Source organism: Dasypus novemcinctus, chromosome 2 (assembly GCF_030445035.2).
Source record: "Dasypus novemcinctus isolate mDasNov1 chromosome 2, mDasNov1.1.hap2, whole genome shotgun sequence".
Taxonomy (NCBI): domain Eukaryota; kingdom Metazoa; phylum Chordata; class Mammalia; order Cingulata; family Dasypodidae; genus Dasypus; species Dasypus novemcinctus.
This window is the reverse complement of record NC_080674.1, coordinates 188,084,896-188,110,172: the sequence shown is the minus strand read 5'-3', so window position 1 is coordinate 188,110,172 and position 25,277 is coordinate 188,084,896. Positions and strand designations below refer to the sequence as shown.

The window sequence follows — 25,277 nt, the reverse complement described above, 5'->3', positions numbered from 1 at the left end:
AGCACTACAGAAATGAATTAATTCACCCATCCACTCAACAGACAATTATTAAGCGCCTAAGGCCGTGCATTACGCTGACAGCCGCGTTACAGCGGCTCCTCCCGCCAGCCGCGTCCCTCGGGTAGCGTGAGCAGGAGGGCGTCTCCCCACTCGGCTCTGGTTCCCACGCAACTGCGGGTGGTGACCTCATTCAAAATGGCGCAGGCAGCCTCGAGGGCTAGTGCGGCGGCGCGGACTCCGCGTGCCCTCTGACCTGCTGGCAGCAGGCGGCGGGGGGAGCCGGGCGCCGCCATATTGGCTGTTGTCCTGTGAGGGGAGCGGCGGCGGCGGCGGCGGCGGGAGTGGAGCGAGGTAGCGGCGCCAGCAGCAGCATGACTCGGAGGCGGAGCAGGCCGAGCGGCGGCGCGGGCCGGCGCGAGCGGGCGCGGGCCCCGGGGCCGCAGAAGCCCCAGGCGCCTGAGCCCCCGCCGCCGCCGCACCTGGAAGCGGGAGCGGGTGCGGGGACCCCGGAGGCGCTGGCGCTGGCGGAGCCGGATCGCGACGGCCCCCGGGAGGAGAACGAGCCCAAGCTGGCGCCTGACTCGCAGGTAGGAGCGAGCGAGGCGACTCCGGCCGCACATCCCCGGAGCGGGGTCGGGGGTGGACCATCTTGCCCCCGGCTGGCTTTCTCCCCCGAAGGCGGGAGTCCAGGCTGGACCCTTCTTTCCCAAGCCCCGGCCCTGCCCGTCCTCCCGGGTGCAGGCTGAAGCTGCTCGTTCGCTCCCCGCCGCCTCCGGGCTTGGAGCAGAGGCTAAACGTGTCTGGTCGTACACCCACCCCGGGGCCACCGCTCGCCCCTCTGCTCTTCACCTCCCTTCTGGACCCACCTGCTCCCCCACCCACAGAGCTTGAAGGGACATCTCAGGACGATGGGGACCTGGAAGGGTGCCACCTCTCCCCTCTCCCCCTGGGAGCGGCTCCACGCCTTCCCCTGCACCGCCTGCAGCCGCTGCCCCCTCAGCAGCTGTGCCCGCAGCATCTGTCCCCTGGGGTCCCCCTCCTCTCCCTGCCCAGCAGAGCAGTTGGAGGAGACGGTCAGACTTCCCAGAAGACTCTTTGGTGGGGCTCCCGCACTGAGGTGGAAGCCCAGTTCTTTCTCCCCTGAGCTGATCTACAAGGCAGCCCACTCCGGCCCTCAGATCCCTGGGCTTGGTGAGTCCTGCTGAGAGAGCGCCACCTGGAAGAAGGCCACTTTTTCTTTGGAGCAGAGAAGATAATGGGAGGTCCCCTGCCAGGGTTCACTGCAAGACACCGGGGTGGCCCACAGTTGCTCGAGGAGGGTGGTGGCACACCCCCGCACACCCCGCCCCGGGTGGGTGGCTGGCCCTCAGCGTGCTCTGACAAAAGAGTTTTGAGTTGCTCTTTTGGCTGAGCCTGCCGAGGAAGGCAGGCTCCTGCAGGAGACTTGGAGGGTCGGATGCAGCGCCGGATGAGGCTGAGGCGTGGCGGAAGATGCGTTTGGCTCTGCAGACACTGCATCGGGCAGCAGGGGACTCTGGGAGGCTGGTGCAGCCAGAAGGCATGGCTCTTGACAGCCTTCTAGTAGAATCTCTGGAATTGTGCATGTGAGTTGGGTTGCCGTTGTGGGGTACTGTTCCCAGAAAGCCTTCCCTGACCTCCCCAGTTTCTTCATGTGCCCCCCCTGTGCACCCACAGCCCTCTTTGCTTCCCTCCCAGTAGCCTGCCCCTTTCTGCGATGGAACGTTCTGTTGATGTGTCTCTTTCCCACACTGGCCTGTGAACTCCACCAGGGTACAGACTGTGTCATGTATCTCTGATCCTCCCCCACCTAGCCCAGGGCCTTGCTGACACAGGGTTGAAAACAGATAGGTGAATGAGCCAAAGAATGAATCAGTCGAGGAGCTGTGCTGATTGTAACCCAGTTTGGATGCTGGTCTCCTTTATGTCTCAGGTTCCAATAAGAAGGTTTTTAATTAATGAAAATGTCCACCACTATTCAGTGTCAAAGTCCCCACCTTCACCCCCACCCCCTACCCTGGACTGGGACTGGTTCCAAAGGCTACCCCCATTCTCCCGGCTGGACCCCCATGCCCGCTGGGTCTCAGGGTCCAACCCTGAGGCTGTTGCCCCCGCTTGCCTTCTCTTTCCCTACTCTGGGTCCTCCTGGGGGTGCTGTTAGGCAGAAGAGGAGAGAGGGGTAAGGGAGAGCCAAGGAGCTGTTGTCTTTTCTCCTTCCCATTCAGACTGTACAGTACTTAAGCCTCCTGCCACTTCTGGTTCCACATAGCCAGTCCATGGTAGTAATTGTACAGGAGTGCCAGAGAGCTCAGGCATTCAGTTTTTATTTAGGACGCAACTTTCCCAAGAGCTATAAGCTTCATTAACTCGTCTGAATCTAGGTTCCTACCACGTTCTTACCTACTCCCCTGCTTGACCTGCCAGTTCCTCCATTTCTTCATGCCAGGTGCTTTACATACCTACTTCTACACTTCTCACCACTCCTGTCTGTTTTCTCAGCATTTAGCACAATTGCAGGGAATTAATGGTTGGGGGTAATTATTTGTCTGGTTTTGCTACAGAAACAAAGAGTGCAGGAACCGTGTCAGTCACCATTGGACTTCTGTGCCTGGTGATTAACTAATATTAAATGAATGAGCTGAAGGATATGAAGATTATTATTGCATTTTACAGATGAAGAAACAAACCCAGAGAGACTAAATATTTGCCCATCTTGACTCCCACTATAGATCTCAGGAAAAAAAAAAAAAGGACTCGTGTACTTTGGGGGATTTAAGAAGGCAGTTTTTTGCAAAAGCCACAAAGAGGTGAAACAAACTGATAGTGTCCTGATTGTGTCCTGCTTTCTTGCCAAGGGGGCCTGGATGCCAGAAGGGCCTGTGTGCCCTAGTGCAGGGCACCTGCTGGCAGGTGTGGGGTCAGTCATTGCTCTACCCACAGGCCTTTGGTGAGGATCAGCTGGCGCCCTCTACCACTTAGAACCCTGTCTCATGGACACAGTGGGAGAGTAAGGTGAAACCCCGTGTCATGTACCCAGCATAAGCCAAAGGTAGCAAATGAGACCACGTCCGGTGCACAGACGTGTTGCAATGTCCTGTCTCACACACTGTTTGGTTTCTGGTTTTGTTTTAATTTGAGCCAATATTTTCAGATCAAAAGATTTCCCACAAATTTGATTTTGCCTTCTCTTAAAATTCTGAGACCTGACGCTGCGCCCACATTCCACGGGGCAATAATCTGCAGTCGCTGAGTAGCAGCTCTCCCTAGGTCCCATCCACTCCCTTCACGCCTTTGCATAACCTGTACACATTGCTGACCAGGATCCTGAACTTAGTTGGGATCCTCAAAGTCCCCATTTCTAGTTTTCTCAGGCCACTAAACCACATTGATCTGTTCACAAGGAACCCAGATCCCTGCTTACTTCACAGTCACTGCCTTATTAGCAGAGGAAAAAAAAAAAAAACAAAAACAAACCCTTAAAAAGGAGTTGAGGGAGACAACAGGGAATAGTGTTTAGTGTAACACACTTGGGTTGAACTCCCATATCAGCCTCCAGCTTTGTGACTCCAGGCAAGTTTCTCCCCGTCTCTGAGCCTCCTCGGCAACCTCACAAGAAAATGTGAGGCACCCACGCAGTACCCAGTACACAGAGGCTCCTCAGCCAGGAGTGGGAGGTGGAAGCGGTATATGGTGAGTGCTGTGCCCAGATGGCCACCCGAAGCCTGGGTGTTCTCACCCGCTTGCTCTCGGGCTGCTCTGCTTTGTAATCCAGGTGCCCGCTGGGTAAACCCGCCCCCCAGACTTGCTAGAGTGTACATCAACAGTGGGTGGGGTGTGAGCTCATCCTCCCCTGCCCCACCTCTGATCCCTCTACAGCAGCCTCTGGGATTTTGCCCAGTCTAGCTTGATGGGACTCCAGAGGCCTGGTTTTCCCATTGCTCAAAGTAAGCCTGCCTCCTCAAGGAATGAAGCAGCTTATCAGTCAGTGTCTATTAAAACCATCTCCTTGTGTTGAATTCTTTCAGCAAACATTAAAACGACCTCTGGACCAAGGCCTTCATGAGGGCGCAAGGGCGAATGAGAGAGCCCCTGTTGTCAGGGACCCCCTACCCCCCCCTAGAATGACTGCCTGCCTAGCCCGCTCCACTTGCATTGCAGGTAGAGGAGATGATACTGAAGAATCTCTGCCACCTCTGATTCTTAGCAAGCCAGGGGAGTCCACTATGTAAAAAAGCCAGAAGGCCCTTGATGAGAAAGATTTAACCACTCCCATGTTTAAAATATTAATTTCCTTAAGATGTAGCTCAGTGGTTGGGCACGTGCTTCCTATGTACTAGGTCTGGGGTTCAATCCCCAGTTAAAAAGATATCCCAGAGCTGGAAGCTTTATTACCATGCCTGATATCTCGATGGGCCTGGATAAAGATCCTAACACCTATACTTACTGCACCTAGGATTTTTGAGAGCTGGGTCTGTGTTTCTTTTCAGAGGTGTTTGTTTTGCTTGGTCCTTAGGTGCTTGATAAATGTCTGTTAAACTCAATTATAATAAAAGAAATTCTTGGTTTTTACCACTGTGTTCTTCCCTGCCCCCTTTGCTTGGCCAGGCTGGCAGTCATTCGTTCGTTTAGACACAGGCATAGCTCTCACGCTAGCCCTCGTCTTCCTCTTGCCCGGCATTCATCTCTCCTACCAACATCAGCCACCACCTGACCTACACCAGACTCTGTGCTAACTGGGAATGCAGAAGTGGCTCACATATGGTCCCCACCTGCTAGCAGTTCATGGTCTAGAGAACATCTGTACGTCATTGCAATAATGCTAGATAAGGGTAGAGTGTCAGCTTCCTTTGAGGCAAGTCTCAAATCCTAAATCCTAGTCTTAGGAAGTATTTCAGCTTTTTTGTTTTTCATGTATAAAATGACAATGAAGCCAGGCTCCCAGAGGTACTGTCAGGGCTAAACAAGGAATGTGTGGACAGACTTTGTGATGATTATAAATGCTGGGTGCTGAGGAAGGACAAGACTTGGTAACCTAGAGAAAGATGAAGCACAGAAGGCTTCTCAGAGCTGATGCTTCAAGGGTGAGTAAATATTCCACCAGAGGACAAGGTGGGAGAAAGGAGCTGCCCAGCTCATGTGGAGAGGTCAGCAGGGTTCTTGAAAACCACACCACGAAGTTTGAACTTTAACCCCTAACAATGAAGAATCAGTGAAAGGTTTGAAGCAGCAAAGTGAAGGCAATGGGTGTCAGTAGGTTCCCTCTGAGAGCACATGAGCAGGTGCTTCTCAGGGGAGAGGCACCTGTGATTGCTTAGTGTACCTCCTGTCCCTCACCCCAGCCTAACTGATACTGGAATTCCCTGTGCTTTGCTGGACCCTGTCCCAGACCTACAGAATCTGCCTCCAGGTCTGGAGCCCAGGAATATGTTGAATTGCCCCAGGTGGTTCTGCTGTCTGGCTGGGTTGGGAAACTGCTGAAATGAGGGAGCTGGGGGGGATCTTTGGAGGGGGGCCCATGATACTCTTCAAAGAAACAGACTTCTTTTTCCGTTAGCAGGAATAAAAACAACCTTACTTGAAAAATAAGTAAGTAGGGAAGTGGATGTAGCTCAGTGCTTGAGCGCCTGCTTCCCACATACGAGGTCCTGGGTTTGATCTCCGGTACCTCTTAAAAACAAATAAATAAACAAGTAACACTTTCCCTGGCTCTCCAGTTTTTACCCTATGAATGATATCCTCCAACTGCTGCCTTTGCTTCGTGTATCAAAACACTCCTGCCTACTACGTGCTGCCACCCCTGCAGAATGACTGAAATACAGAGTCACAGGACATGGACTCTACCCCTGATAACTTACAGAGTTATGTGGAAGACAGATTTTTCAACAACTAAAATTCGTGGGATGAGCGCTATTTTAGAGATATGTGAAAAAGTGCCTGAGATCCCAGAGCAAAGTGAAGTTCATTCTACCTATGGACTTGGGAAGGACGTGACGGTTAAACTGAGGCTCAAAAGAAGAGAAGAGCAGAGCGGGTGTAGCTCAGTGGTTGAGTGCACCTGGTGAAAGAGAAGGAAGAGGAGGAAACAGCATGAGTGAAGGTGTGACTCCTTCTCGCCTTTGGGGAAAGGAATATTAAGCCTTCTCGGCAAGATAGGCAGAAGCAGAAAGAAGACTGACTCTCCTTTTTTCTGTGTGATTTTTCTGTAAACCTACAGCAGTGCTAGTTAAAAAAAAAAAAAGGACTGAAGAGAGGCACCCTTATGTCCTGAGAAAGACCCCAGGTCTGCACCCTTCAGATCTCAGCAACTCCATGCCTTTGCCCCCTGCACCTCCGAGCCCGTGCTCCCACCCTCATCCTACATACTCTGGGCAGCTCCTAGCCAAAAATCTCTGTGTTTTGCAGGCTGTGGATAAAGGTGCTGTGGCCCTGTAGGCCAGCTTGTCTTGTTCCCACCCAAGTCTGTTAGCGTACCAGCTCCCCTGGTGATTTCCCCTCCAGTCTGAAATGAAGAGATCCGTTGATGTGCTTTGAAAAGTGATAGAGGGAAGCTGAGGCAGAAAGAAGGGACCTAAGGGGCTGCAATGAAGGTTCTTATTTAAGAAGTTCTGGCCAGAAAACATGGACTCGGGGGTTCAAAGAGGCCTTAAAGGTCACCTATCTAGTCCTCTGTCCTGTGCTTCTAGTAATAACTTTGGATTGGGCAAGTCTCACTTAGTAAGTTTCCCTGTCGTTTCTTCCAGGGCAGAAGAGGAAAGAAACTAACGGGTATTGAGCACCTTCTGTGTGCCAGGCCCAGGCCAGGTACTTTACATAATTTATTTCCTTCTGTCCTCACAACTCGGTGAAGTATAGTTTTATTCCCATTCCATAAATGAGGAAATTGAGGCTCAGAGAAAGTAATACTCCAAGATTGTATTGAAAATGGCAGAACTGGGATTTGAACCCACAACTGTCTCCAAAGTTCATATTCTTTCATCCATGAGAAGCCTGTGCTGGGGTTAGAGTACCTGGGTGGGAGTTTTGTCTAAGGCTCCAGGTAAATAAACAGCAGCTTAGACCTTCCTGTGACTGGTTGTACCCAGGAAGCAGGTTCAACAGATGAGTTAGCCTGGGGGTGGTGGGGCACGAAACACTAGGATCAAAGAGACCCACTGCCCTGTCCTTGTGCACCCCAAGAGTCTGCACTGGAGATTCAGAGGATTCTTCACACAGTGGCTTTATGGTGTGAGATGCCGTCGTGCCTCCTAGAGGGACCTGAGCTGACCCCAGGAGTGAAACTTTGGGTAAAGGCTCCAGGGTACTGAGGTGGGGTCGTGCCAGCTTCCTGAGAATAAAATGCAGACTCTGATCACCAGCCTTAGAATGGTCTGAAATCTTTAGCACTAGTGCGCTCTCATCAGTGGCTCTGAGCAACACAGCCTTGCTTTTAGTGTGTCATTCCGGAAGGGGACTGGTTTGGCTGTGTTTAAAATTCTCTTCTTTGTATACAGCAGCTGAGACCTGAGGGAACTGAGCTTTACCCACTCATTCAGCTGTCACTGAATGCCTGCTGGGGGCCGAGCCCAAGCCAAGCCTAGGTTCCTCCAACTCGACTCATAAATGGCTGAAGAGCTGCCCCCTGCCCCCATTCTACCAGAGCTCACATTCTACCAGAGGTTGGGGGGGCGGTGGCAGGCAGAATCCATCCGTAGCCCAGTGTGATAGGTGCGAGACTGAAAAAACAGTTCATTCCTACCAAGCCTGGTCCAGCAGAAGTGTCACTGCTCTTTGACCAGGGTCTTCAGGGGTGAATAGGGCTTAGCCAAGGAGCAGAGCTGAGGTGCTGATGATTGAAAGGGCCAGGTGCGTCTGAGGAACCTAAGGTGGAAGTGGAGAGTGGGGCGGCCAGCTGGAGTTAGAGACCCATCATTAGCACTGCTCAGCCAGGGGGCCTGGCCCTTGTGTCTCAGTGGTGGGAGGACACTTGTGCCTCTTTTAATCGTAAAGAAGACAGGACTGAATAGGGACCAAGGTAGGAAGAGGGGGCTGAAGGAAGGCACTTCACAAATTAGCTAAAGTATAGGAGAAGCTGTGTCAGAAACTGATGGGATTGGTTCTGATTTATTACCTGCTTGATTTTCCAAAATGAGTATGAGGCAGCCTGGGAGTTTGGGAGCATTGATAGCCCCATGCATGAATTAGCCTGGCTTCCGAAGGTGCTCCTCAGGCAGAAGCTGTGGGTGTCCGCTGTCCTAGCACCTACTGCAGTGGTCGGCAGCAGGCCAGGGCTCCAAGGATGTTTATCACGATAGGGAATGAATGGGGGAAGGAAAGAATGAATGACGATGACCGCAGGGTGATGAGTTTTCCTAGACGGGGTTTCATTGCTTTCCCTGCTCATGGAAGAAACTTTAGCAATTCTTGTTGTCCACAGCCTGCCAGGGAGGCTTTTGGAATCTGGTGGCTTGGGAGTTGACTGCTCTAAGGGGCCATTTCAGAATAGAATGCAGAACCTGTTGCAGCTGGTTAGATTGAGCATGTGTCTTGGGAAAATCCTGTACAAACATATGCACACTCTTGGGATTAAAAGAAATCTATGGGCCTCTGAGAAGAGGCTTGGTGCTGGAAAGTAGACCCAGCTTTAGGGCAGTCCTTGACAGCTTCCCGTCTGGTGACCCCGGCTATTCCCTGGCAATTCCCAAATTGTTGACAGAAAGGCAGAGCTGAAAAATTGAGTCCTACCCCCAGAGAGCTATCCAGTTATGCCGTGAAGTGTGTAACTATTAATAATTGCTGTCGGTTACTGAGCACCCACTGTGTGGCAGACACCATTAGATGCATTATTTACGTCAGTGTTTCTCAAAGTGTTCAGTCTCGGGACCCTTTTACATTCCTACAAATTCTTGAGAACCCCAAAGAGTTTTTGTTTATGTTTAAGGGTTTTGTTTTGGTTAGGGTTTTTTCTATTGATATTTACCAAATTAGGTATTAAAACAAATTTTTTGAATACTTAGTTACTAATTCATTTAAGAATAATAGTATTTAGCCTATCACATGCTAATATAAATGCAAAAATAACTATTTTCCAAAATAAAAAAAGATTAAGAAGAATGGTCTTGTTTTCATTTTTGCAAATTTCTGTATGTCTGGCTTTATAGAATAAAGCTGGATTCTCATATATGCTTCTACATTCAATATAGTTTGGGGCTGAAATGTCAGGAAAGAATCCAGCCTCACATCGATTATAGTTGGAAAAGGGAAGAATATTTTGATAGCCTTTCCAGATGAGTGTACATATCTTTTTTTTGCAATATGGAATCTGAAACCATATCAGTGAACTTTTTGTGCTCTTTTCCATTAAAATCCATTGGTCTGTCTCATAGTTTTGACGGCTTTTTTACCCGTGCGTGATTTTGTAGCATCATGCTTTGGTCATTTGGAAACTATCTGCTGAGTTATGGCAGATCTGCCAAATGTTGTCCCACTTTATTTTACAACACCAAAAGATAACATCTGTTAATATCACCATCAGTTTCATCAGAAAAGTCTTTAAATATTGGGAAGCTGTCAAGCTCATGCTGGTTATTACAAGTTTTCCAGAATTCTGAATTTTCATTTGAAAACTTGAATTCCATCATTGACCACAAATACTGTCAGTTGTTTTCCCTGAAGTGACAGGCTCATTTCATTCATTATTGAGAAAATGTCCACCAGTTACCTAAGTCTGAATAACCATAGTTATTGGTGTTCCATTAAAAAAAAAAAAAAGTGGCTAAGGCAGCTCACAACGCAAACACCCACGTGCTTTTCTGCCAGACAGCCCTCTTCTTCCAGTATGCAACATAAGTGCTTCATGCACACTTCCCATTTTTGTCACATACAGCACATGAAAAGTATACTCTGGGGTCAAAGTTTAATAAAATAAATAAGTTCCACTCCATCAAGGACATTCATAAGTGAAACTGGTCTGTCCTACCTACTTACCTACCAACCCTGAGTGACGTAAAGTGAAATTACTGCAGTGAAGAAGGAGACGCCAGTTGTTTGCTGCCACTGCCTTGATCTGTGCTGTCACCAGAATTTTACCCACCTTTTTTAAATTATTAATGTAAATGTTAACACAGGGAGAAAAGTTTTTTTAAAAAATTATTATTATAAAAATAGTTTTGACCACGGGAGAGTACTTTGAGACCTGCTGTTTTCTATCACTTATTTATCTATGCTCTTGGTAACAGTCCTGCCTGAGAAGTGTTATTACTCTCACCATTTAAAACTCTCTCCAGTACCACACTGTGACTAAGTTTCCAACAGCACTTCTGTGCGATTGAGTTAAAAGGAGAAAAAAAAAGACCTCCTCTTTGGGCCCACACGAACCTGGCTTGTAGGCAAGCTGTCTTTGTTCAAAATAAACAGGCAGCAGCCCTTGCTCCTGGTAGTGCATCCTGATACCAAGACTTACGGGCTTAGTGAGCAGAGCATGGTCTGGGATTTCATCCCCGCCCAATGCCTTGGCCAGGCATCTTTGTGCTGTGTGCAAACTGCACAACTGTTCACACCAACCCTGGTCAGCGAGTCCAGATTTAAACCCAAATCAGCCCATTTTCCCCCGTTCTACATTGCATCTTACCACTTAGTCCTCTCCACTGGTTTTACTTCAATGTTCCTTCTCCTGTTATTTAAATGAGAACAGATTGTTCCGAGGTCAGCTTCTTCTCAGTCTGTTCCTTGCTTATGGGAGACTACACAACCCATAAGTGCTGTGTTCTTGCATTCATGTCTTCACAGGCATAGCCTGTCAGTAAGCACTTACAAAGCATCAGTGTATCACTTAAGCTAGCAGGAGTCCAGTGTGCTGAAGAAAACGGATGAATAAGCCCTTAAGGAAACTAGCAGGGGAGACAGGCATCAAAATAAAATAGAGCAATAGTGTTTCGGGAGTATGCCGAGATACGCTGGCTCCAAAGAATTTCTCTGCTTTTTTCCAACCAGAAGCCAGGCCATACTTAAGTAATGAAGCAGATAAAGTGATTACATGGTCAACTTGCTCTTCCTTTGATTTTTTTTTTTTTTTTCTTTTTAGCTAGGGAAAACTAGAAAGCTCCAACTTAATGCTTATCAGGCCTGGGCCTTAAAGTCTTGAGCCAGGTCAGGTAAGGGAGAAGAGATTTTGGCTATAATGGCTGCAGATGCCAGCACCCTGGGTCCCAAAATGGCCACAGTCTTGGACCTCTGGCTCCTTGCTCTGGGTATGCAGGTGATAGAACACAAATCCCCTCCCAAATCCAGAGATTCTGGTTTTGCTCCAGAGAGTATCCTGGGAGACCAAGCCAGAATTATCGTGGAACCTTTTTTTGAGCAGTTCCAAACTCAAGAAAATCCTTGGAACCTAGCCTTCCCTTTCCCCCATCTTCTGCCTAAGGCATGACCTGTATCCCAAGAGGCCCCGAAATTTAAACTGAGAAGGAACAATTTAAGAAACAGTTCCATCAGCCTTTGTGACAAAGGAAAATAATTGACTGCTTCATTCACTCAATAAACATTTGTTGATCATGTTATTTTGTATGGAAATACTGGGCCAGGTGTTAGGAATACAACTTGAGACCAGCTAGTTGGAAGCCTGGGTTGATTGACTCTTTGGAGTATAAAGGGCCATGGTTTTCAAGAATTTGGAAAATGACAGGAGATTGCACTCAAAGGTAATTCAGAGCCGAGAGCTTTTCTCTGCCCAAGCCAAAATTTCAAGGACATTAGTATTGTGAACTGAACATAACATCTCCAGAGCTGGGGACTCTCATTACTCTCAGGCAATTAAAGCAGAAATTACATCCAAGGGAAAAGTCCCCAGGCCCAAAGGGCATTGCAGCCCACTAAGACATCAGCTTTGGACCCGTCACCCAGAGAGAAGGACTCATGTATGTCCCGCGTAGAGCAGACAGTGGGTAAGCCAGTCTCCAGCGTAGACGTCTTATTAAGTACAAAACAGCCAAGGGGTCCACGTAATAGCTTGCTATAAATGCTGCCTGGTCCCTTGAACTAAGTGCTTTGCATCTGTAATGTCACTGACTCCTCTGGGCAGCCTTATGCAATGGAGACGGTCTCATCCCTGCTTCAGTTAAGGCGTAATTAGCTTCCCTGGCCCAGTGTCTCTTCCTTTATCTGGGAGATGTTTGCACTGATGGCTAAGCTCATTTATTCTGTGTACCAGTTTGCCTCCAGGGAAAGTCACATCATTTCCATCAACTAAGGGCATCTCCTTGTGCTCTCTGAAGAATGCATCTTCCATTCCACTCTTTCACCCTTGAGATGGGAGCCATTGAAGTGGAAGTCCAATGTGGGGAGATGGCCTTTCCCTGAGGAAAGCAAGAATTTGAGGCAATGACTCACCCGGGCAACACCTAACAAATCTGAGGCTGCCCCGTGTCCAGCCGTCTGCTGCACTGGGCGGCGTCCAGACAAGAACCAGACCTGTGCCTCGTAGCACTGCGTAGTGGAAGAGATGGAAAACGCAGGTCATTAACTTAAGATCAAGGCAGGAATGCCATCACCAAAGCACAAGGTGCTGTGGGGACATGAGAGAGGTGGGGAAAGAGGAATTCCAAGAGGGGCTCTCTGGGAAAGCTTGGTGGAGGCTGGCTCTAAGCTGGGCCTTTAAGCCCTGCCCAGCTACCTGCTGATAAATGTGGGAGGGAGGGGGGTTTAAGCAGAGGCTTATCTCTAGCAAAGGCCTGAGGTAGGAGAGTACAGAGTCAGAAGAAGGACTCCATGGGCTCGTGGGCAGAGATTAAGGTGTCTTACAGGGCGCCTTAGGGTCATAGCAGGTGAGAAACCCCATCACTGTCTTCCATATTTTCACCTCTAGTCCTGTCGGTCTTCATTGCACGCATCAGTACCATTCATGGAACCACCTTTTTTGTGCCTGGCATGGACCTAGATACTTTAGCACAGTTAATTCTCACAGCCAAGCCCATTGGTTAGGACTTCACTCCACAGATGAGAAGACAGGTTAAGTCAAACTTGCCCGGCATCCTGCAGCTGGTAAATGATGGAGACCCAGGCCAGAGCCAGCACTTTCCACTGCACCCAGTGCCGCCCACCAGCGCTCACCAGCGCTTTGGCACAGAGGACGGTCGCCTGGCCACACCTTTAACTGATAAGAACTCTAGGTCCACTTTTAAAGTAAACAGAAAGAAACATGCCGTACATGGCTGTATGTAGTACACGTTTGAAATCTTGATAGTCCCTCTACAAAACCATCTGTATCGTACTCTGTAGGCCACATAAAGATTTTCAAGACTAGTTTTACTTCTACAAGGTTTTCATCTCATGTGATGACTTTGAACCTCACACCCAAATGAAAGGAAACTCTAGTAAGAGCGCATGACCTGGTGTTTGCCTTCAAGTCACTGTCAGCTACAGGGAGAGGGAATTGGGCGCTGGTCTCACCTCCCCCACCCAGTTTCTGTGGGGTAGCCAGAGAAAAAGTTTCTTTCTCAAAAAGCCCCTCTTTACTTTCCCCTTTCTGAACACCATCCTCCCCTGTCACCCTCCCACCCGCTTTGTGGGTTCTCACCACTGATGGGTGCTAGATGCCTGCCTCCTCGGGCCGTTGCTCTGAAAAGTTTCCTTGGCAGAGACTGCTTGGGCAGTATCTTCGATGACTCCTACAAGTAAAGTTTCTCTCTCTCTAGTCCTCCTTTCCAGGTTCCTTTTACTTCCACATTGTTTCATTATGCCCTTGGTACCATTGTTTGGTTCATTGCTTTTTCAAGAAATCAGAGAGGGGAGCTAGTGTAGCTCAGTGGTTTGAGTGCCTGCTTCCCATGTTTGGTTCAATCCCTGGTACCTCTCTAAAAAAAAAATCTGGTGAGAGACAACAATCACATGCATAAATAGTAAAAAGCACAGCTAACATTTATTAAAAAGAAAGAAATCAGGGACCCTGGCCAGTGTACTTAAAGATACCCTGATGCTCACTCATTGTGAGAAGGTGAATTTTATTTGAGACGGAAGATAGCATGTATTTCATTGGTAGGAGGGCGATACCCTTATTCTTGCTTTGCTCAGGTCTCTGAAAACACACATTACTTGTAGTGGTGGGTGTGTCTGAAAGGTCTAGCCCTTTGTTACGCAGGTCCTGCTTTGCAACAAAATACCGTTTAGGATTCTAACGGGCTGCAGGTTGGCTGGGTGGTTCTGCCTCGGCCAGCGTGGCTGCTCTCAGCTGGGAAGACTCCTTTTTCTCCCCTGGTCTCTCACCCCCCTCTGGCCGCTAGCCTGGTCTTGCTCTCACGGTGTGGCAGAAGCGCAAGCGCAGGCAGGCCCAGCCACGCAGGAAAGCAGGGAGGAAGGTGTATATACTTTCCAGGCTTTGGTTTGCAGCACGTTTGCTAACATCCTTTTGGCCAGAGAAAGTGACACAGTCAAGCCCAGTGTCAATGTCAGAGTGGGAGGGGAGTACAGTGTTGCCAGGTATAGAAAAGACATTAGTTGGGGCTGTGCAGTGCAGTCTCCCTCAGTGTGGAAGAACACCGACAGACTTAGCTTTGTCCTACAAGGGGAAAAAAAAGCCCAAATGTTAATTGCTCTGCTGTGGCGGGCACAGGGAGAGGCACTTGCCCCGCTTATGCACTGATCCTCAACAGCAGCTCTGGGAGGAGATAGGAAATTGGGGCTCAGAGAAGTTAAACAACGTGCTCAGGGACACCCCGCTGACCTGAGGTTGAGCGGGGATCAGAAGGCATGTCTGTCTGACCCCAACGCCCAGGTTCTTGTCCCTGGACCTCACAACTCCTCAAAAGCACCAGGATGTGTCTCCCCAGCCCGCCAAAACTCAGTTTTCAGTAGCGTTGGTGCTTTGGGCTAGCCAGACAAACCCCCTCCCGGCAAAGGCCGTCGGACCCCAGCGGAATCAAGCAGCTCTTCAGGAAACCCACACTTTCTCCCACACGCCCACTGACCGAAAACATCCTGGCCTTCCGGGCAAGGAGGGATCTGTAGACGGCACAGGCAGACTGGAAAATCGCGGCCCCTCCCAGGCCTGCCAGGGAGGGAAAGGCAGCTCCCATCTGACCTTCAGCATGTGGGGGCGTCAGAGCATTCAGGCATCTGAGCTTTGGAGTCAGACCGACTGGGGTTCAAATCCTAGCTCAACCAGTCACTAGCTCTCTAACCTTGGGCAACTTCTTTAACTTCTTGAAATCTTCCTCCAGCTAAAAGACCAGACCTAGTTTGCCGAGCTATTAGGAAGGACTAACATGATGTAAATAAACGCCCAGTGCCTGACCCCCCGTAAGCACAATGATTACTGCTGTTCATCATATGTCTAAGTCGAGCCTTCTCCTCCCGGGAATCCCTATTTCTGTCTGTTGGGCAGGTGCCCCCCACCTCCAGCCAGGCTGTGCAGACTTGCTGCCTCCTCTGTCACCGGGAACGCAAAGGCTGGGAAGAAGGCCCCTCTCAAAATGGACTGGTGTTGCAGGGTGAGAAGCTGCCCCCTGACTTCATGCCAAAGCTCGTCAAGAACCTCCTAGGCGAGATGCCCCTGTGGGTCTGCCAGAGTTGCCGAAAGAGCATGGAGGAAGACGAAAGGCAGACAGGTCGAGAGCATGCAGTGGCGGTAGGTAACCGCCGCCAAGGGTCCCTGAGTGCAGGAGGGCTGCCTCCCCCGGGAAGTCGACTGACTTTCCTCCTTCCCTCTCCTCTCGGGAAGCCCTGCTTGGGCAGTCCCAAAGCACCAGGCGCCAAGAGGCTGCTGGGTTGTCTTGACACAGCGTCGGCAGCTGGGGTTCGAGTCCAGGGGAGAAGAGGGAGGCTTCGGGCTGCCCACTGGCCCCTCCTGAGCACCTGTGCGCAGCGCGAGGGCCCGCCTGTAGGTGGCCGCGGCGCTCTGGTCTTGCCGCTCTCCTGCGTCACTGTGCCGCCTTCAGCTCCTTGGCCGCTAGAAAGCCAACCAGTCTGACACGGAAGGCAAGGGATGGTTTGAGCGTCCAAAACATTTTCTTAGTTAGAAGGCCTCCGAGATCCCTAAGAGCCGTCTAAGGCTGCCATCTCACGACCCGCAGTGGCCAGACTTCCCTCGCCCTCACTCCGTTCAGACCCCTTCCTTGACCCAGGATCTGTTCAGCTTCAGAACTCCTGACTTAACGGCCTCCTTCCCCAGTCCTTGGCCTGCTCTCACTGCTCCTCAGAGACCCAGTTCACAGGCCGTCTGTGTCCCTGCCAACTCTCTCTCACCGGTGTCCACTCCATCCACTAAACTGGGAGCAGCACACCCCCTCCCATCAAAGGCCTGGCCACACTTAGCACTCGCCATTGGGATTATCCCTGAGCTCTGGCCACAGCACTGGGGTCCGGGGGAGGAGGGTCTCCTCAGTAGACTCAGGCAGCAGAGGGCCGGCGCCGATGCTTCCTGCTGTACCCTGACCCGTTTCCTCCCTCTTCTCCAGATCTCCTTGTCACACACATCCTGCAAATCACAGTCTTGTGGGGGTGACTCTCACTCGTCTTCATCCTCCTCATCCTCGTCCTCGTCCTCGTCTTTCTCCTGCCATGGGAACTCAGGGGACTGGGATCCCAGCTCGTTTCTGTCGGCACATAAGCTCTCAGGCCTCTGGAACTCACCGCACTCCAGCGGGGCCGTGCCAGACAACTCGCTCGGGAGCCCTCCTGCCATACCCGGTGAGTTTCCAAGCTTGGGAGAGAGCCAGACCCTTTGGCTTCACTGCAGGGCATTCATGGAAAAGAGGTTTTGGTTGCTAGAAGATGGGTCAGGGGAAACCATAAACGTAGAGAACTGGGTTTCCCAAACCACTTTGTTCAAACCAATTAGAAGATCATTTACTGAAACATGAAAACGTGGAGCTGTCCTGAATTGAAGCAGGGAGGCCCTAGACCTTGGCTATCCCTGTGGAGCTCCCTTCTTTGAGATTTTGAAGTGTGAAAAATACTGCTCATAGAGAAAAATTTGCCCCTCAAGGCTGATAACTGTTCCCATTGGACCCAGGAGGGGACCTGGCGAGCACTGTTAGAGTAGAAAGTGGAGTCTGGGAGGGTCCCTGGGAATTAGGCCTGAGCTCCCCAGCCCCTGGCTTTGCAGCACCACCGAGAACCTGGGTGTTCTGTCTCCCCAGGCCTCATTTCTCCCCCTGCATATGCATAAGAGACTGGCTGGCAGGCAGCACGAGCCGCTGTGGTTTTTAGGCAATGGAGCAGCCCTAGAAGCCCTCTCTGGACTCTTTGAGATAACCTTAGAGACCCAGGGAAAGTCTTTCGGCTTGTTGACTTACTATGTGAACGTGACTTACTGTCTCACTTCTAAATGGAGTGGCTGAGTTTACAAAAGTGGCGCTGCCCCCAGAACTTGTGAGAGTAGAGCAGTACATAATCCCAGTTCCCTTTGGTGCATAAGCCAGAGAGAGCCCTCAAAGCCTCTTCGTACTTCTTTGAAGTCTGAGGCCACCCAGGAATCCCCAAACCCTGGCTGCTTCGGCCCACATGGCCCAGAAGCAACGCTTCCGCCTGCCGCTCCACTGGCCCCGCAGCCCCTGCCCTGGGCCCGAGGAAGGCGCTGAATAAGCAGGGGCTGAAGACCCCCCAGACGGAACCTGTGTTCCCTGTTCATGCCCCCCAGAGGGCTGGGGCCTTCTCCCTCAGGCCTAGCTGCTGAGAGAGACGCCCTCCAGCCCAAGGCACTGCCGGACCTTCCCCCAAGCCCATGGGTCCACTGTGCTCAGAGGCTGGGCCCAGAACGCTGCTTCCCTAGTCCGAGGAAGCTGGATGCTGTGGCGGTGAGCCTTCCGGCTCCCCTTCCCAGGGCCTGGGCTCCCATGCTGACGCCATTCTCCCCCATCCGCCCACAGGTGAGGCTTTCCCCATCTCAGAGCACCACCGGCACTCAGACCTCACTGCGCCCCCGAACAGCCCCACTGGCCCCCACCCCCCGCCAGCATCGCTGATCCCCCCTCACCCCGGATCCTTTGGCTCACCGCCCCACCCACACCTGCTGCCCACCACACCAGCAGCGCCTTTCCCTGCCCAGGCCTCGGAGTGCCCCGTTGCCGCCGCTGCCGCCCCCCACACCCCAGGGGCTTGCCAGAACCCCCACCTGCCCTCCACCAGCATGCCGCTCCTGAAGATGCCGCCACCGTTCTCGGGGTGCAGCCACCCCTGTAGTGGGCACTGCAGCGGGCCTCTCCTCCCCCCGAGCGCTCAGCAGCTCCCCGGCAATCACAGGTAAGCAAGCGGCTGGCAGGGGTGCGCCCGGCTGGCTGGGACCCAGTGCTCTCGAGGACTTCGCAAAGGGTGCCTTTGGGGTGGACGTGAGAGGGCGGACTCTGTTCAGGCTTTTTTCTTTGTTTTTCCAACTCTAAGAGAAAGAACGTGTTTATTATTTTTAAAAACTGACACCATTCAGAAATGGATAAGGAAGAAAAACCATTCTCACAACCTAACGATAAACTTCTAACACTGGTATATTTTCTTCGTTATGTTTCTGCATATAAATAACATAATTAGGTCCATAGCCTAAATGCATTTCTGAGTTGTTTTCCTTTTAGCATTCTGTCATGAGCACTTCCCCAGTTAAAGTTCTTCAAAAGCCTTTTCTCTGGCCACATACTGGGTTTTTTTGTTTCTTTGTTTGTGGTACCAGGGACCAGGACCTTGTATGTGGGAAGCCAGCACTCAACCACTGAGCCATGTCTCTTCCCTGAGTTGTTTTTTTTCATCTGTTTTGCTTGTTATTTGTTTGTTTTTTATTATCCCCCGCCTTGCAACTTCTTGCATGCTGTCTGCTCTCTATGTCCATTCGCTGTTCGTTCTTCTGTGACAGTATTTTTTTATTTTTTTTATCCCTCCTCTTGCTGTCCGCTCTGTGTGTCCATTCGCTGTGCTCTTCTACGTTTTTGCTTGTCTCCCTTTTTGTCGTATCACCTTGCTGAGTCGGCTTTCTGCAGTGCCCGCGGGCCGGCAGCTCTCCACAGCACGCGGGCGAGCCTGCCTTCACAAGGAGTCCCCGGGATGCGAACCTAGGGCCTCCTGTATGGTAGACGGGCACCCAACTGATTGAGCCACAGCTGCTTCCCCTTGTTGTTTGTTTTTGTTTTTTCCAGAAGGCACCAGGAACTGAACCCAAGGCCTCCCGTGTGGGAGGCAGACACTCAACTGCTTGAGCCACATCTGTTCCCCATAGTGTTTTATTGTATAGCTCTGGCATGATTTCTTTTATCATTCCTACTCCTGGACAGTTGGGGAATTTCGGGTTTTTTATTTTTTTCTTTAACCATTAAAAGGCGGTAAAAAGCATCCTTACACCTGAATTTTTATTTGAATCAGGATTTATGTCCTTCAGGTGGATTCCTAAAAGTAGCTGTAAGTACTAGGAAAAATTATATTAATATATTTGAAAGAACTCTCTGGAAAAGATAGATGTACTTTTTTGGGCATTATAAATCAGTTCTTTGTTGATTAGGCATTTGTATTTTCCTACTCTAAAATTCTCCTACCCTAATGCAGCCACTCTTAGCCAGTTTCCCCTGGTGTGTCCCCCGGCGCTGATGGTGTCTGGGTGGCTGTGCCCTCCCCACTGCTCACCTAGCGTGGCGTCACCCGCACTGTCACGTTGCTGTGTGGTCTTGCTGCTTGGTCTTAGCCCTTGCTTCTGGAGGCTGGAGGCTGCAGACCACAGTTCACTTGACTGTTAGGTCATTTTAACGTTATCAGTAATGTCTCTCAAATTTCTGTGCCTAAAGCTTTTTCCTTCTTTTGGACTTTCCTCCTTGGAATAGATTCCTCAGAATGAAAATAAGTTCTCAGTTAAAAGGTGTCTTTTTTTGCGGGGGTGGGAGTGGTGGTGGGGTTCTTTATACACATTAAAAATCACTTTCCAAAGTGCTTTCCAAATTGATGCACCTGCCAATAATAAGACACCAATATGCTGGTTTCCCCATATCCTCGGGAGCACTGGCTATTGTTTTGGTTTTTCTAAAAACAATTTTGTTAATGTACTAGATGATAGTAGTAGATGTTGGATTAAACATCCACGCACCCCTGACAGTGATCCTCTTGAACGCTTGCTGTGTGCTTCGTGTTCTTGTTGGCTGTGGAGAGGGTGACATCACCTGCACAGGGGGCTGAGCAGCCCCCATGCTCCTTGAGCTCCATCCTGGTTCTAGGCTCCCCTGCCGCCTTCCCGAGCCTTGGCATCGGCACCGCCCCTGGGGCGCTGGAATGGCCAGCGGCCCAGCTAGGCCTCAGGCTCTCCTGCTCTCCAAGCTCTGGGGCTTTCAGGCCCAGGTCTTGTTTGCTGCGTCCCAAAATCCAGAGGCAGAATGATGCAGTGGAGGGAACATGACCTTTGCAGGATCCTCCTTGGGGAGAGCAGTCAAGGACCCTGAGCCTCGGTTTCCCCCTCTGCACAGTGGGGCCAACATATTACCTATTTTGCAGGAGGTGGGGGACAGGATAGAAATCATTTGCTGGCTTCAGCTTCTGGTACAAACAGTAGCTCTTAAAACCTGGGGCCCAGGAGACACCTTTGCTCATCCTCAGCGTGCTGCCCTATGGTTAAGGCAGCTCAGCCCACTGGTGCCGAACTCCAGGCCAGGGTCACAAGGACCCCAGAGAATGAGCCCGCACCCCATGAGTCTGTTCAGACACTTCTCGAACACCTGCTGGGTGTAAGACACTACACTGGGACCCAAAATAAGAGGGACCTACTCCCTGCCCTTGGGGAGTGCCCTCTGGTTTGCGAGACCAGTGGCCAAACAGACCGTTACAACAAAGCCTGCTAAATGGTAGCAGAGAGAGGAATGTCCATGGTGCCGAGAGGTTCCTGAGAAGGGTGGAGGCAGGAGAGGCAGCGTTTGTGCTGGACCCTCTATGGGCAGTGGTGACATGGTCCAGCCACCTCAGACCTTTGTGGAAGAGGCAGGGGAAGCGAACGGGGCCGAGCTGCCCTCCAGAGCGCCCGCTGCCGCTGCTCTCACCTTGCACTCTCTCACTCTCGGGCCTGTCTCTCCCCGCCGCCAGCAGGGACCCCGGGTGCAAGGGGCACAAGTTTCCGCACAGTGGCCTGGCGTGCCAGCTGCCCCAGCCCTGCGAGGCCGACGAGGGGCTGGGCGAGGAAGAGGATAGCAGCTCTGAGCGAAGCTCCTGCACCTCGTCCTCCACCCACCAGAAGGATGGCAAGTTCTGTGACTGCTGCTACTGTGAGTTCTTCGGCCACAATGCGGTGAGTGAGCCTGCCCGGGCCAGAGAGGGCCGGGGGCTGGCCAAGACACGCAGAAGGAGCACCTGGCTCTCCCCCAGAGACCCCTTTTCCTCTCGGTGACAACTGTCGCTAACAGTAACTGTGCTGGCATCGTGTTAGCCCCTTCACCTGTGTCCTGTCATTTGCGCCCCACAACAAGTGTGTGAGGTAGGGATTTTTTTATTTTTATTTTTTACTCTTGCTACTTTCGCTCTTTCCACGGTTTCTTTTCAGAATGACTTTTTTCCTTAGGCAAAAGGAAAGGAAATGGCAGAGAGAAAGCTATGATTCTGATGAGTCTGTACACGGGTGTAAGCCCAGAGAAGTGAACGCTTGTGAGTGATGGAGGCAGAGTGAAAACCGAATGCTCTCGGGCCCCAGGCGTGACAGCCGGCCGAGGGGAGGGCCGTGAGCACATGCGCACCCGGAAGGAGGCTCAGATCAGGCCCGTGCTGTCTGGACAGGGCGAGAAGGCAGTTCAGGAATCTCAGAAGGTGAAGAGGAGAGGGCCTCAGCTGTCTAAGCTGAGGGTAGAAGAAACGACAGTCGCCAAACTGCCAGGCCCCTTTGAGCTAGGGATCATTATCCTCCTTTCAGAGGTGACAAATCGAGGCTCACAGAGACTAAGTGAGTCGCCCAAGGTCATACAGCTTCCGAGTGACGAAGCCCAGGCTCAAACCTGGCTTCCTGGCTCCCGAGCCGGTTCTCGCAGCTCTGCCACGTCCCTCCACCCCTCCGCCCTCCGCTGCCTCGGCGCACAGCCCGGCTGAGGGGGAAGACCCGTGGCCCCTGGCGGCTGGCAGTAGAGAGGGCAGTTTTGTCTGGCTTCTCACCACGCTTGGTGCCAGCGGGTGGGAGTGCTGCGGGCCTCCCGGGCCCAGGGTGTAATGTCAGCACCTCCCCTCCCCCAGCCACCTGCTGCCCCGACGAGTCGGAATTATACCGAGATCCGGGAGAAGCTCCGCTCGAGGCTGACCAGGCGGAAAGAGGAGCTGCCCGTGAAGGGGGGCGCCCTGGGCGGGATCCCTGGGGAGCCCGCCGTGGACCACCGAGATGTGGATGCGCTGCTCGAATTCATCAACAGCACGGAGCCCAAAGGCCCCAACAGCGCCAGGGCCGCCAAGCGGGCCCGGCACAAGCTGAAAAAGAAGGTGGGTGTGGGGGGGGAGCCCAGCTCTAACCTCTCCTCCCCGAGGAAGCCCGCGTCCTGACCCCCAGGGCTTGGCCTGGCTCAGGGCTCTGGGAGCCTCTGAAGGAATTTGGGAGGCATCAGGGCCAGGGAGCCTGGTGGTCCGTGGCTGGAGGAAACACCTGTCCTAGCCTCGGAAGCCGCTTGCTGGATTCCTCAAAGCCAGGACTTGCTTCACTCAGTCAGCCCATTAGTCATTTATTCATTCAGCAAACACGCCTACAAACACCGGAAGCCAAAACGAGATGCAGTACAGTTCTCCCCCTGGAGGAGCTCAGTCCAGTGGGAAGAGTGACACAAAACTGGACAAGCGCTTAGGGTGCGATGAGCCCTGTGAGGAGGCAAGTCCCACCTCCCCTGGGAGCCCAGAGGAGCAGTGATCACTTTGCAAAGAGGCTGGCTCCAGGCCAGGTCATGGGGAGCGAGCACAAGTTCACCAGCAGGTCTGGCACATTCCACAGCAGAGGCAGGGCTCGCAGGACAGGGGACCGAGGGCCTCGGGGGCCCCCGCTGGAGAGCTCTAACGTCATCCTAGAGGTGAGCTGAGCGCACATCACTGGAGGGAATTAAGGAATTCATCTGGTCACACCTGTGTTCTCATATTGCCCTGTGGCAATGTGGCGGGTAGATTGGAGGGGGCAGTACTCAAGGCAGGAAATGCTGGTTGAGGGGAGAGATGGTTGATGCTTAATCAAGGCCTGGCTGTGGGGCTGGAGCAGAAGAGGTGGATTTCAGAGGCGGCAGAAGTGACGAGCCTAGGTCCTCGCACTGTCGGAAAGGGAGAGGCGGGAGTCAGGAAGGTCTTCCAGGGGTTTGCTTGTGTGATGGGGAAGATGGTGGTGCCGTTCACGGAGTGACGATGGGACTCGCAGAAAACCGTGAATTCGGTTGGGGCCCGTGGACTCAGAGGTTCCCGTGAGGCACCCAAGTGGAGATGGAGGTGCAAGGCTGAGAGTTGCCGACCTAGAGCTGTAGTTGAAGCCATGGGAACGAACAGTCCACAGGGGCCGTGGGGCGAGCCCGTGAGCTCTTGCCACACGCGCCCCAGGGCTTGATGGCACATCCCCTGCCACCTCTTTACCTCTCAGCCTGACTGCACCCCACCTGCGTCTGCACAGTGCCACACTTGGGAGCCCCGCCGCTGAAGAACCATGTAGTTTCCAGTTCCTGAGTGGTCAAACACCTCTGGTACTCTGAAAAGCAGAAGTGATTTTTTCCATTCCAAAGGACTATCAGGATCCTTTGCCCTGCAGCCTGCAGTAGGGAGCCAAGGGAGCCCGCCAGCGCCTTCAGAGAATGGTCAGCACTTGCCTTCTCCCATCCAGAGTTGCCCCTCAGGAGTGCTTGGTGACCTTTCCTGGCCCCTCAAGGGGCGGTTCCTAGCTAGGGCCCCAGCATGCACCTCGCATGCCTTTCCAGCATCCTCAGCACCTGTGTGCCCAAACATCCTTTCCCCTGCCTGGTCGAGTTGTCTTCCCTCCCCTTCTTTTCTTCCTGACAAATGTCCCTCCAAAGCCCAGTTCAAATGTTTCAGCAGAAACCCTCAGGTAATTTCCTCCACTGGACTTGCATCTCCCCTTGCATGTCTCCCTGGTCTGCCTTTATCACGCTCTGTTCACTCATTCCAAAACTTGTCGCACAGCTCCCGTCTGCCAGGCCCTGTTCCTGAGGCCAGAGCTACAGCATGGAACACGCCAGGCCTGCCTCCACGGACTTAGAGCCGTAGGGCACGGGTGGGCACGGAAACGGGCAGCTGCAGTGACAAGACCAGCGGTCTCGGCCACTCTGTCCATACACGTCAGCCTCTGGACTTAACCAAAATCTGTCCGCCGAAAACACTGCTTCCTGCAGCCATCCAGTGGCGGCCGCTCGTTCTCTCCCACCTCAGGAGATGGATAAAGCTCAGGGCCTCTCTTGCTCCTTCATGCCACTGCATGACCCTCTTGCCTTCAAGTCCTACCCCCTGTCCCATTGAAGCTGTAGCACAGATTCTGTCATCTCCCGCCTCTTGGCCACCCCTCTTCGTTCACTGAAAACGTAGCACCTGTCTTTCTCATTCTTCAGTCTCTCCCCAGGACTCTTACTTCCTTGCCCTGTGGTCCTTCCATTATACCCATTCAGCAAAAACGCAGCTCTGGGCCAGACCCCAGCCTTTTTCCAACTCCTGTGTCTCAAGGAAAGCACATAGTCATGATCTCTTGGTGCCACCCCAGACATGTGGCCTCCCACTCGCCAGAGCCCTCCATACTGCCCGGCAGGCCTCCATCTCTTCCTCACTTCCTTTCTCACAGCCCCTTTGCCAGTGGCCATTCTTCTCAAACCTCCACGCCTCCCCTAAACCACCTGTCTTCTCAGCAAGCGACCTTTCTTCCTGTTTCAACAAGGAGAGAAAGCCAGTGGACTGGCCATCTCTTGCGACCTAACCCTGCCTGCACACTTTCTTCCTTCTAATAATGCGGAGTTGCTCCTTTTCCCACCTGAGGCCCAGTCTCCGGGCTTCTGGATCCTACCCTTTCTTGCCTCCTCAGTCCAACAGTGGACTTCTTTCTGCACAGCTCCATCCTCTCCTCTAGGCCATTTCCCATCAACATTTCAATGTGTCTGGTACTCTCCTTTTTTTGAACGCCAACTGTTCCTTGAGCCTACACCCTCTCTCTCTCTTACACCCCTAGAATCCCTCCTCTCTTCACAGCCAGATTTCTTGAAGAACATTATCTGCCTTCACTGTCTTCACTTCTCTTATCAACCCACTGCACACTGTTTCCCTCCCCCACCCCCTCCACAGAATCGCCATCAACATCTTTGTTGCCAGAGCCAAATTACACTCTCCTGTCCCCACCTTAT

At 52.0% G+C, this 25,277-nt stretch overlaps 1 protein-coding gene across 14 annotated transcripts in view; it reads left to right on the top strand.

The window, feature by feature from the left end:
• Nucleotides 1-296: 296 nt before the first annotated feature.
• The window catches only part of FAM193B (family with sequence similarity 193 member B), a 32,300-nt gene continuing 7,319 nt past the window's right edge, over nucleotides 297-25,277 (top strand). Inside the window, exons 1-7 of one of the 14 annotated variants that reach the window (XM_058283047.2) lie at nucleotides 297-587; nucleotides 6,759-6,819; nucleotides 15,371-15,476; nucleotides 16,443-16,674; nucleotides 18,035-18,228; nucleotides 21,025-21,226; nucleotides 22,156-22,395. In XM_058283047.2, the coding sequence (XP_058139030.1) occupies nucleotides 372-587; nucleotides 6,759-6,819; nucleotides 15,371-15,476; nucleotides 16,443-16,674; nucleotides 18,035-18,228; nucleotides 21,025-21,226; nucleotides 22,156-22,395 (1,251 nt within the window). In that variant the 5' untranslated portion in view covers nucleotides 297-371. The other 13 variants (XM_058283044.1, XM_058283045.1, XM_058283049.2 and 10 more) reach the window with 13 other exon arrangements.